The 12739-nt window shown below is 30.9% G+C and overlaps 1 protein-coding gene and 1 pseudogene across 2 annotated transcripts; both read right to left on the reverse strand.

Moving 5' to 3' along the window:
* The window catches only part of LOC149217775 (kinesin-like protein KIN-14L), a 32580-nt pseudogene extending 23897 nt beyond the window's left edge, over nucleotides 1-8683 (reverse strand).
* A 150-nt stretch (nucleotides 8684-8833) lies between these two features.
* On the reverse strand, nucleotides 8834-10674 carry LOC149217776 (homeobox-leucine zipper protein HAT1-like). 2 transcript variants are annotated; one of them, XM_089391416.1, is made up of 3 exons: nucleotides 10409-10674; nucleotides 9109-9290; nucleotides 8834-8980 (listed from the first exon to the last, which is right to left on the reverse strand). In XM_089391416.1, exons 1-3 carry the CDS (start codon nucleotides 10551-10553, stop codon nucleotides 8891-8893), a joined length of 417 nt encoding a protein of 138 aa, XP_089247542.1. In that variant the 5' UTR covers nucleotides 10554-10674; the 3' UTR covers nucleotides 8834-8890. The 2 variants fall into 2 exon arrangements, with proteins under 2 accessions (XP_089247542.1, XP_089247541.1); XM_089391415.1 differs by having other exon boundaries at nucleotides 9109-9293.
* Nucleotides 10675-12739: the final 2065 nt, after the last annotated feature.

The raw sequence follows: 12739 nt of genomic DNA on the forward strand, positions 1-12739 counted from the left end.
GCTGTGGGAGGGAGTTGTAGGTAGCTCCTTTCCCATCCACCGCGTCTCCCACCCAGCCGCTGGCCACCCTAGGCCATTTCAGCCATGGGGTGGGCGGGAAGGGTAAGCCGCGGGAATTTTTTTCGTTTTTTAAGTTTTATTTTTTTTTATTAGGAGGCTTTTTTAATTTTTATTTTTTATAACTTAAAAAAAAAAATTGCTTTAGAATTTTTTTTATTTTTTTATTAAATTTTATTCTTTTTTCTTTAAATAATATGTTTTTGAAATATTGTCCTTTCTTTATTTATTTATTTATTTATTTATTTTTTTTTTTTTTTTTTTTTTTTACAAGTTAATTTTGTATTTTTTACAATTTTACGGATTTTTGTTTTATCTTTTCTATATTTTTATATATTTGATTTTTTTTTTCATGTTTTTTTTTTTTTATGTTTTATTACCAACATGAAAATCATCAGCATTTAAAAGAAAATAGACACACTTAATACATTAGAAAATTTAAAGTGCAAAAAACAAGCCCTCTAAAGAAAAAGAGTTGATGTTGCATCAACTCTTTTCAAAATCAAGATGAAAATCACTAACAAAAAAAAAATTGTGCATGCTTGATACAAAAAAAAGTTAAAGTTGTAAAAATAAGCCCTCTAAAAAAAGTGTTGAAGCTGCATCAACATTTTTCATATTTGGCATGAAAATCACTAACATTTAAAGAAAAATGTTCATACTTGATGCATAAGAAATTTTAAAGTGCAAAAAATATGCTAAAGAAAAGGTGTATTCTGAATCACTGCTTTTCAAAATAGTGTGATTTTTTGCTACCTCAAAAAAAACAGGTACTAGGTAATTTTCTCGTTTGATTGGTAACTGTGTTGTAGCTATTGGATGTAGAATTTTAATCCACATCCAATGGGTGCCTACACTTGAAATTAAAGTAAACCTATAAGGAGAGAAAGTAGAAATGTAATTAAAAAAAATAGTTTTCTTTCTTTTCATTTAAAAATTCACATCTCTTATTTTATTAATTTCCTTAGGAGACCCATTTAAGACCTCAAAATTTCCCTAATGCACCTCCTTCAAAACTGATGGAGGGATGTCCTTTATTTGTATTGTTGTGGTGAGATGAATAATTAGAAAGCCAAAAGTTGCCTATTTTGTATCACCTTCACCTTCACCATTGAAATGCACCTTACCTTTTCCTTCTCCCATGTTTTTACCCCCTAACAAGACAAACTCAAATTCTTGATTGGGAGTTTCTGGTTCCATGTTTATATTGAAATCCTCTTCAATTTTTTATTGTTTTCTTGGTTCACCTATTACTATCACATTCACTATAGGATGTATTGGAGAGGCTTTAGGATTCAAGATCTTTCTTTCTACAGATTTGTACGTCCTTGAGCTATCCACTACAAGCCTTGTGTTTGATTATATAATTGGAGTTTTTTCTAGATATCCTCTTATTATAGATTTTCCTACCAGAAAGTAGTATATGAAGTGGTATGGCATGGGGTGATCGAAGCTTCTCTACCCATTCCATTCCTAAGAAATCCTCCTTTTTGTGTGGTGACAATTCTAGTTACACAATTAATTGGTATTTTGTTAGTGTTCTTGCTTCAGGCATCCATTTGTTTTGGGCTTTTGGTCATGGTTGCTTGTTGAGTATTCAAAGGTTTGAAAACCTCCTATTCATTATGCCTCCTAGTAAACACATGCATTGCAAGAAGGGAGGTGGTGAAAATAGCTTGCAAGGATAATGTAGAGCTCGTTTATTTTCTGAGGACATGGTTGCAACATATTTCAATGTGGTACCTCCTGAGACTTAGTGTGATATCATAAAACTAGAAATTAAGGTGAATATCGAGAAGAAATCCTACTTTAATTGTGAGATACTAGAGGATGACTCTTACTCAGTTCCTAACCCTAGTCACACTAGGGGACTGAAAAAGAAATACCTCAACTCTCTAGCACTACATTGGTAAATAAAGTCTCTATTTAGACTAGTATTGAAAGATAAACAAGTGGAAAGGTACAACGTGTTTGATAATTCACTGGAGGATATTAAAAGGATTATGAGGAACTAATGTTTCCCCATGGATAGGCTCGACAAAAGAATGACCCATGTAAAAGGGCATCTTCATTGTGATTTTGATACTACTACAACTCTTGGTTCGAGTGCAAAGGAACTAGCTCCCATTTATTCTTCTGACTCTTAATGGTTTTTAAGTTTGTTACTTTATCTGGACTCTACCTATGTTTTGTATTTACTATCCAGAATGTCTATTTCTGTCTTCTAGACATCTTTGAAAAGAATAGTATTGAATTCTCTTGAATTCTCTAGAGGCAATGAGAATCCCCACATATGATAAGATGTAACAATTATGTACTCTGAAGATATTCTAATAATACAAATTATTTTAATTTACAAAAAAATATGTTCTTGAAATCAAAATTGAATCATAAATGCTATAATTATAAAAGTGAATCATAAATTTTCTAGTTCTTTTCAATGTTTCCTCGAAAAAAAAAAAAAAAAAAAACTAAAAATATCAAGCAACTAAATTGCTAAATCCTATTTCAACATTGTATTTGTAAAACTAGTACATAAATATTCCTAAGCCATGGAAGAAATTTTACAGTCTAACACTTTAAATCATGCACTGAAAATAAAATTCTATCAAAATGAAAATTAAAAGGATATAGAGGTGAATTTGGTCATTCAGCTTACGCTTATGAGAGAATTTTATGAGCACCAATCATAATCCTCTTTTTGGAATCAATGGCATGAAGTAGTTCTATGATACCTTGAGAAGTGCTTTTGTTTTTCAACCTTCAATGTATAACTTCAATATGGGAAGAACACCATTGCAACTATATTTTAAAATCGAATTAGAGAGAGTAAAATACAACAAATATAATTTAGATCCATGGGATTATGTTTACAAGAGAAATTTATGAGTTCCAAGCATAGTCCTTTGTTCGGAATCAAAGGCATCAAACAACTTTTTGATTGCTTGAGAAGAAATTTAATTGTTCAACCTTTAGTTCCTACCTTTTGTAGGGGAATCCACATTTTATTAATTAAAAGTGGAAATTCAATTAGGGAGAAAGTAAAATGCTATAGGGGTTTATAGGATCAATGGGATTATTTTTATGATAGCACTTTATGGGCTTTGATCATATTCCATTGTTTGGAATCGGATACATCAAAAGGTTTTGTGAGTTCTTGAGAAGAACTTTCATCTCTAGCCTTCAATGCCTAACCTATGTAGGGGAAATCCACACTTTTACAGTGAAAAGCATGCAAGACTTTAAGAAATTTAAATGATAAGAATTGAAATATTAATATATGGAATAGAAACATGGATACAAATCTATCTAAATTAAATAATATAACTAAGAAATTAATGGATTCACAATGCAAACTAGGAAGGGGTGGCTACTTATTGATGTGTGTTGTAAAGAAAACTACAGTACAAGTATTTTGCTACATAATGAATATGGGGAAAATAACATTTATATTAAAGGAGTAATGCAAAGGTTCACATTATAGTCATGAAAAGGGCTTGCAAATACTTAGCATGCATCTTCACACATTATGTCATTAATCTATAGTATGCATCAACACAAAACCATCACATTGGACCTATTAACTCTGAGATATACAAATTGACTACTTCATTGACCAATCTCTCAGTCTCATAAACATCAGCATATTCGACCAGTCCAACTCTTTCTTTTACATTACATCGAGTTTATATAAGACAAGGAAGGGCATTTTGAGCCACAACTAGCTCTTGGGAACATCCATACATATTAGTTGTTTACATACCCAAAAACAAAGTATGGCATAATTCCATTGAAAATGTGACTCTGGATGACATGGGTAACAAAGTGCTTGTTGGATAGGATATTTCTGTGACACGGAATGCATGAAAATATCCATGCCACATGTCAAAACCTTGAAATCTATCAATTTTTCAATTGTTGTCACATTGTATGTGCATGATGCCTCACATTTGATTGAGACATTGACCATAATATGGTACCTTCCTTATTTGACATGGGAGTGATCTAACCATGGGGGCTTCACTCAATGAACCTTTGACATATCATGTGTGTTCGTGACATATTAAACAATACTGTTATTTAACTAAATATTGGAAAATATCTCTAACAATCAGAGTATTTAATCCCCTACCAATTCGTACCCAATACACCTTCCAAATTTAAAAACCCCTACTTTCACTACATATTGTAGGTTTCCATATTTTCATTAACATTTTTTATACCCCTCTATATTTTTTCATTAACTTTGGGCTCCATCTTTTATACCTACCAATACGAAAACCCCCTACCCCCCATATATCCCCAAATATATTATGTCATTTTTTCCTCAATAAATACCCCCCAATATCAACCCATGTGATATGGTATTTCTCCCCCACTGAAGCCCTGTGGATCTAACCAATAATGATCCATCTAAAGCCACACAAAAACAAAACCCATGTGGAACATTTCCCCTAGGATGCACACACATATGCCAACCAATGATTTGTGTTACTAACTCTATACTGAGTTTACAAGATTTGGTACCCATATTAGCAAAAGCATGCTCTAGCTCAAATAATTCATTAAAAATAAAGGAAAACATTGTATTTAACAACATCATACCTCATGAGTTTTTGATGGCCATAATATAAAATTTTGTGAAAAGTAGGAATGATAATAGGGCTATAGGAGGGAGTGGAAATGATAAGACTTGCACTTCTAATAGAAGTGAAGACCTGAAAATGGGCTTAGGGAAAGTAGTGAATATAGGTCACTTGGCTTGTGCATGGATGACCATATTGGCTTCTTTAGATTTATCACAAGATTCCAACCATGTTTAAGAGCTACATCATGGCATGTGCTCAAACTTCTTCCTTAAGAACACTAATGAAACATTCTTTAAAAAATGAATTATATAAGCCTTGTGTGTGATTGTCAATTTCTCAAATACAATAATATAATTTATAGTTGTGCTGATATGGCATAGTTTTATTAGGTATCCCAAATGGTGAGTGTCACATTTAAAACAAACATAAATTATTTGCACAAAATAAGTCCATGAAACATAAGCTTTATAAGCCTTTTTATACCATTTCCACCACTTCCAACATTCAACATAAAAATATATGATCCCCACTTTTAGTTTGTGTAGGTCATTAGTAATTCCATGGAAAAGAAATAATGTTCCATTTGGATAGCCCAACCTAAATAACTAAACCCATTAATTTTTTCATATTTCACTTCAGAAAACAAAGACATGATTTGTGATATTAAAAGTGTGGGCAAGGATTATACAAAAACATGTGTGTGTCCTACACTTCATGGGAAAAAAATTCCACCTTAATTGGATCAATGATTGGATCTATTACCTTGAGATTCAAGTGCTCACCTAACACTTCCACTATGTGATTTCATTTTTTCATTCATGATGTTAAGTACAACCTCAATTCCAATAATCTTGTTATCCTTGTCTTGGTGTTGAGTGGGTTGGGTCTCTTGTTGGCTCTTTAAGTTCACCATTTTGTGAGTCGAAATCTTGGGACCACCAATATAGTGTAGAATTTTTAGTTTCCATTTATCTAATTGTAATAAATGACTTGAAAGATTCCTATTAAGATACACCTTGGATTGTTGTAATCTTGTGCCCACACACAAAAAAAGGGTTGTTGGAGAGGGATATATATGTGATTAGCACATCACTAGGAGTCTTCAAAGATAGGTCTCCCATAATGGTGTTAGTAGAACCCATTCTCTTTATTTTTTCTGAGTAGTATTCTTATGGTAGCATTACTCCTAGCTAACTATTACCATGGTAACATAATCTCTAAATTTTTCCCAAATGCAAATATGTAGGAATTTTTTGACTAGCTTCAAAAGCTAGTCTTTGTAAGGTCTTAGAGGCACATGAGTGTCAAGTTTTATAGATGTTTGATATACCTATAGTGTCCAACAATAGAACTTAACCCAATACCCCAAGGCACTAAACTAAGGAGGATCAATTGTGCCCTTAGCCATATGACCTCACTACCTAATTACTAGACAATGGTATCCTCATGTGTTCATGGTGTATTGTAGAAACAAGGAAACCAATTGGTTGGTCTATGGTTATTTTCAAATATACTTATGGCACTTTTATATACCTGAAGGTACATGGAAGTGAGATTCCTTATGTAGGTCTTGCTTGAAGGGATACTACTTGAAAGGGTACCAATAATGGTTACAAAGGTTTCCAACAAAATTATTTCATTTTTATATCATACATGTATTCTTCCCCAACCACATCATTTCCCATCATGATCATTTTGTTATTTAAATTTAATAAAGCATGTCTCTAGCCTTACAGAAATTTTAGTAAAATCCACAGATTTGTTGGCTCAAGAAAGATCTCTAATAGAATTTGTGTTGTCACTTAACCATTAAAATTGAAACACAACTAACTATAAAGAGAATATAGTTTCAAATTCTAGATATAACAAATAGTCGAGTTATTTTAAAGATATTAAAACATGTCTCTCACTAGAAAAAAAATCACTAAAAATTCAAGGTATGTTGGTTCAGGAAATATCTCTAATAGCAGTGTTATTGTTCTTTAAGCCTTAAAATTGAACCACAACCAAGTATATAGACAATATAATTGTAATAACTAGATATATGAGAAAATAATATCAAAGATGTAATAGATATCTTTATGTTAAGATAATTCAAAGAAGAAAATAATGTTCACTTGCCTCCTAAGGTGGGGTGATCATTCACTGATTAGATTGCTATATACTTAACATAAGACAAACATTACATAGTCTCTTATATCTTTAAATAGAATGCTAATAGAAGAAAAGAAAAAAAACCTAGCTACTTGTTATCTCCTCAAGTATATAATTATACACTATTATCAAATAGGTGTTATTCAAAGACAATGACAACTACAACAATTATTAACTCCTCGTTAGCCTAAAGTAAGAAGTTAAGGGTAACCTCCTAACCATTGTAGTGGAAAAGTAACATGTAGCATATCACTATTAGAACATGATCTTTTTGAGGTATACAAATTTTTCAAAATAAAAATTTTATATTCTACAAACCAAGTCAATTTCCTAAGTTTCATTTTTTAAACTATATTTAAATAAATTGTATATATGTACTTTGAATAGTTTTCCTTGTCAACATATTCATGCTTTTCAAGATTTTCATTGCAATTAACCCATCATAAGGAGGAACTATGTTCTTGCACCACCACAAAACTTATAGATTGCCTTGTTATCCCCATTTCACTATTTCAATTCTTAAAATATAGATATAGTTTTCTTCAACTTTAATTTTTTTTTGTATATTTAATTAATTTTTGTATTTTAAAATTATAACTTTACAATTATGTTTCACATTCTCTTAACTACTTCTTAATATTTTTCATACTTATCTCTTTATTAAAATAACACTCTCATCACTCCAAACTATTTCAAAAGAATTCATCATAATCCTTAATTTCATCTTCAGATTTTTTTAAATAACTCTTAGCAACAAAGAATGACAAGTTATCATCATTCATAACTATGGAAAATTTTAAAGATGTAAAATTATCTTGAAGTTTAAAAATATTGGCTAATCTCACTAGTCTCTAATATGAAAACTATAAAATGTTTATTGGTGTATTTATAAAATTATTCAAATTTATAATGATTTTATATATACTCTCCATATAAAGCTATTTTTAAAATAAAATAATTTTATATTGTAAAATTTGGGCTAATCATTTTTATAAAAAATGGAAATTAGTGATTTTTTTTTGAAAATTCATGGAAAATTAACCCACCTCCAAATATTAACCCCTAAAATTTTCCATATTCATAACCTAATATGCATGTAAAACAAATAATAAAAAATATAAATATCAAACTTCTCAAAAAAAAAAAAAAATATATATATATATATATATATATATATATAAAATAACATTATCCTATAATCCTTCCACATATCTTACTCCCAATATTAAACAAAATTTTATAAATATTATTCCAAAAAATATTATATTTTAATTTTTTATATATTAAATTCTCAATTTTCAAAATAAGTGATTTAAAAAAGTTAATAAATATTATTGATTTATATATATATATATATATATATATATATATATATATATATATATATATAAAAACAAGATTATAGAGCATATCTATCTCCTGTCAAATAACTATCCTATGATGATCCCCCAAACTAACTCCACCAAAAACTTCTTTGGAGACTGTCACATAATTCCAATAAATAAGAAAAAACTATTTAACCTGGTAAGTTTTAACACAGCAAATCTGACATGGAATCTCATCACAGCTCCTTGACATGGAAATCTCTTTCCTTGACATGGAATCTTTTTACAAAAGTATGGTTCCTAATGCATTTTGGACAGGTTTTAAGTTCACTTTCTTCAATTCATTTCATCTCCCATTCCCATTGAAGGGGTTTGGTTATTTTTGGATATCATATTTACATCCCCAATCCCCATAATTGCATGGAGGGATTGTTGTGACCTCGCGGTGGAAGAAGTGGCGGCGCCGCGGTTCTTGATTGCAAGGCCCTCGCAAGACGGACACATTGCGAGGGTGGCGGCTGCCAAAGGCATCGAATTAGGTGACTGCGGGGCTTTCATGGCTCTCAGCGACTGCACTTCTTTCTCCAATCTTCTGTTCTCCTCCCTCAGACTCTCGCAACACCGTTTCAGATTATCGCACTCCACTTCGTTCCGTTTCCACTTTGTTCTGCACACAATAAATACATTAATTGCCCTGAGAACAGCAAGATTTCAGTAAATAATGGCCTCTGTAATTCTAATAACAGAAACAAATGTCCCAACTATTCAATCTTGCCTTGCTCTCCGGTTCTGAAACCACACGTCCACTTGACGGGGTTCGAGATTTAACGTGCTCGCCAACGCTGACTTATGCTTCTGCAAGTTTCATCCATAAGAAACTTACGTTACAATTGTAACAGTAACAGTAAACTATGGCGGCGAATTAATTAGCAGACGTGCTGAGGAAATAAAGTAAAGTGCGGGATGTGGGAATTAAGTGGTACTGGACTGAGCGTAGACTGCTCTCTGAAGGTCTCTTCCAAGATGGTCGATTGATACTTTGACAGGCGGAGTTTTTTTCTGGGTGTTTCCGGTCGAATTGTATCATCTGATTCATTTCTTTCACCTCTGCAACTCATTGCATCCAGTTCGGATATTTCTCTATTTCCAAACTCACAGCTCGCAGCTACTAAAATAAGAGAAATTTTAACAAAAGGAATTTACCAAAATAAGAGAGAAATTTTAACAATAGAAATTTATTTTAAAGTATAAAAATGCTCAGTAATCCCTATTTCTCCAGAAATTGTGACGATAGAAATTTGAGAAATTGTAACAATAGAAATTTATTTAAAATTATAGAAATTTTTAATAATCCTTATTTCTCCAGAAATTTTAACAGTAGAAATTTATAGAAATTTATTGTAAAGTATAGAAATTCTCAATTATCTTTATTTCTCTATAAATTTTACCAATAAAAAACTATCTTATAAATTTATCTTGAAGTATAGAAATTTTCAGTATATTCAAACTTTTAAAAAATTTATTTATAAGTTCAATGGAATTTGGATTTTTTTTCCAATTGGTAATTTTGAGGATTAATCTAGAACAGACTCACAATCAAATCACACCTAACATGTATTTGGAAAATAGGACTAGAATGAACCTTAATTAAACCTTTTTAAAGTAAGAATTTATAGTATAAGAATTAATTAATGTTTCTTTGGAAGCCTCATGAAAAATTAACCAGCCTGCAAACGTTAAGCCTTGAAATTTTTTTGGGTAGATAGGGATTTTTATTATTTGAAATGTGTTTTTAATTGTATATATAGATTCAGTAAGGTGAAAAACTAGAGTACTCAAATTATAGAGATCAGAACTCAATTTTGTGATTCCCAGAAATTTTTGCTAGATTTTGAATTATTAGAAATTTTGGAATTTTGGAAAAATGAGGTAAAATAATTTTTGGAGAAATAATAATTTTTATTATTTGAAACGTGTTTTTAATTACATATATAAATTTCCACCCACTAAAAACTATCAGCACTCAAATTGCAGAGACTTCACGACTCAAATTTGTGATTTTTAACAGATTCTAAACAATTTTGACTAAACACATATGCACCCAGAAATTCCAAAATATCTAACAAATAAACTACCCCTTAAATAACATCACCATCTCAAAATGAATATCTTTCTCAGGCTCAGTATATTTGATTATCTTTCTCAGGCACAGTATATTCAAACAACTGTAGAATTTACTTTCAGATATCCACCTTAAATTCAGTTCAGATTAAGGCTTATTACCACTCTGATATGCCGCCGCCGTTGTCGCTTCTGCATACAGTGCCCTCCAAGAAAACGAGCTGCCCCGCCTTGGACGAATAAATGATACAGCTTCGTCCTCACATCGAAGCTTGAGGCTCAACTCAGTAATTTCCTCCTCCTCCATACTATTTTGTGGCAATGATTGTAATTTGCTTACTCTGATCACCTGTTGCCTGTACTTATTGTCGTCCTGAGCAAAGTAGGCAGCTTCGCTGTGGGTGGGACATGGAATACAACGACTCACGAGAAAGGTGCAGTCTGTAAAAATCATTCATTGCAATAATTATACTGGTTTCATAACAGCCCCATGATTTTATAAAGTGCAATGATTACAAGTACTGGCATCTGGGCAATGTGGTCCGGAGATCATGGCGTTATCTTACACAGTAATGGTCCACAAATTTTCTGTCGGTGATACCTGACCACGCTTGGATGTATCGATCAGAGCAAAAATCACCGAAAAAAACACATTTCTTATAGGACTTTACCCATTTATTAATCAATCTTATCATCGTGTCATTGACAAAAATACAAACTCAGTAGGATAAATTAAAACAACTAAAAGTGTGCTTATATTTCAATAACTCATTAGTTTTGGAAATGAAATTGCATTATTCAATTTTTTTATTATTAAAAAAATATAAATATTATTTTGTAAATTAATATTGTTTAAGTATCATCATATTTTGTAATTTCATATTGTTGAAGTATAAGTCTCAAAGGATAGTTTAATTAGTCTAGTTTTTGTTGTTAAGTATTTAGCTTATTTTATTTACAGGTTATTTTGTCAAATTTTCTAGAGGCTCTTGAGGTTAGGCCTTGTTAGTTTAGTTGATTAATAGATACCTAGATTTTGGGCCACTCAAGTGAACTACCCTTAAGAAAAGCCCCAAGGGATAGCTGAGTTGGTGGAGTTCTTGTTGCTAAGTACCTTGCCTATCATGAGGTCACTTGGTCAAATCTCCTTAAAGCCGTTGGGGCTAGAACTTGCTAATTGATCTACCCCATAAATATAGGCTCTACCCCTTGAATCTACCCATAAAATGTGACATAATTATTTGTTATGAAAATTTATATAAAAAAATAACAAATATAGAATGTTATAATCTTTAACAATACAAAATATAAAAAACTTCAAACTTAATGTGAGGTTTTCAAAAATATTATGAAGTTACTCAACATTTTAGTCTTTTATAATGCTCAACAATATACTTCTATCTCTTTGCTTTGTTAGTACTCCTCTCAACTTTTCTCATACTATGGACTAACCAATTCCTTGTAAAAAGTGAATCATCTTCCTTCTTACAAGGTTTTTAATAGTGAGAATTATGTGAGATATAATTTTAAGTTTAAAACTCTTTTAAAACTTTCGCATTAGTAATTTTTTATATTTAATAATTTTTAATAATTTTTCATATTTAATTATGATGAGATGACATGATCCTCTTTCAATATGTGAGAAAATTTAAGGAAAATTTAAACCATTACCATATTCGTATTTAATCTTTTTCCCACCAACTGCATTTTAGGTAAACTATTATCCATGAAAACCATATTTATGAAGTCTTAATTATATATATATATCTATATATAAACTAAAACATTTTTCAAAACTAAAAAATCGTTATTCAAATAATTTGCATAAATAAGCACCTATATGTTCCAAATTTTAGCGTAGATAGATCCATTTCGACCACAAGCTCAATGTCAAAGCTGGAGAAATTCCAGTTGAATACAATGGATTGGGATCGATAGGAATGGTTTCAATGGCTTCTACCTTGGACCCACCATAACTTACATGGTTCCAATATATACTGTCCTTATAAAAAAAATGGGTGAGAAATGCAATGTTGCAGTAATAATGTATACTAAGTTTGCAGTGAGGAAGGTTCGTAGTCAAATTCTTAGTAAATTTATGTATGGTAAATTGCTAATTAGTTTAATGAGCGGACAATGTTATTGTTATATGGTAAATTGCTAATTAGTTTAACGAGCGGACAATGTTATTGTTGAATTGGGATTATTACTTATAAGGTCTGAGTGAAAATTTGTCATTCGTTAATTAGTTTAATGAGCGCCCAATGTTATTATTGAAATGGGATTACCAGTTATGGCTTCTCAGGTGAGGTGTTCAGTTGGTCAGGAATAAGTGGAAATTTGCCAACGAAATTCCGTTAAAAGTTTCATGGAAAATCATATAATAAAAAGTATTAAAATCTAATTATATTTTGTTAGATTTGAAATTTTTGTTATTTATATGGTAGATAAATGTTTTTGAGATTAATTATATATTAAGATTGGGTTGACTTT

The sequence above is a fragment of the Pinus tabuliformis genome, chromosome 1_1 (assembly GCF_031772625.1).
Source record: "Pinus tabuliformis cultivar Carrire ecotype Pingquan chromosome 1_1, CPIR1, whole genome shotgun sequence".
Classification (NCBI taxonomy): domain Eukaryota; kingdom Viridiplantae; phylum Streptophyta; class Pinopsida; order Pinales; family Pinaceae; genus Pinus; species Pinus tabuliformis.

What these genes read in the sequence shown, in the direction of transcription:
- LOC149217776 (XM_089391415.1), bottom strand. Translation starts at nt 10,553, where the DNA reads ATGGAGGAGGAGGAAATTACTGAGTTGAGCCTCAAGCTTCGATGTGAG. An exon ending in GGCGGCGGCATATCAGAGTG is followed by an intron (nt 9,294 to 10,408) that starts GTAATAAGCCTT and finishes CTCTTATTTTAG; the next exon opens with TAGCTGCGAGCTGTGAGTTT. An exon ending in AGCAGTCTACGCTCAGTCCA is followed by an intron (nt 8,981 to 9,108) that starts GTACCACTTAAT and finishes TGAAACTTGCAG; the next exon opens with AAGCATAAGTCAGCGTTGGC.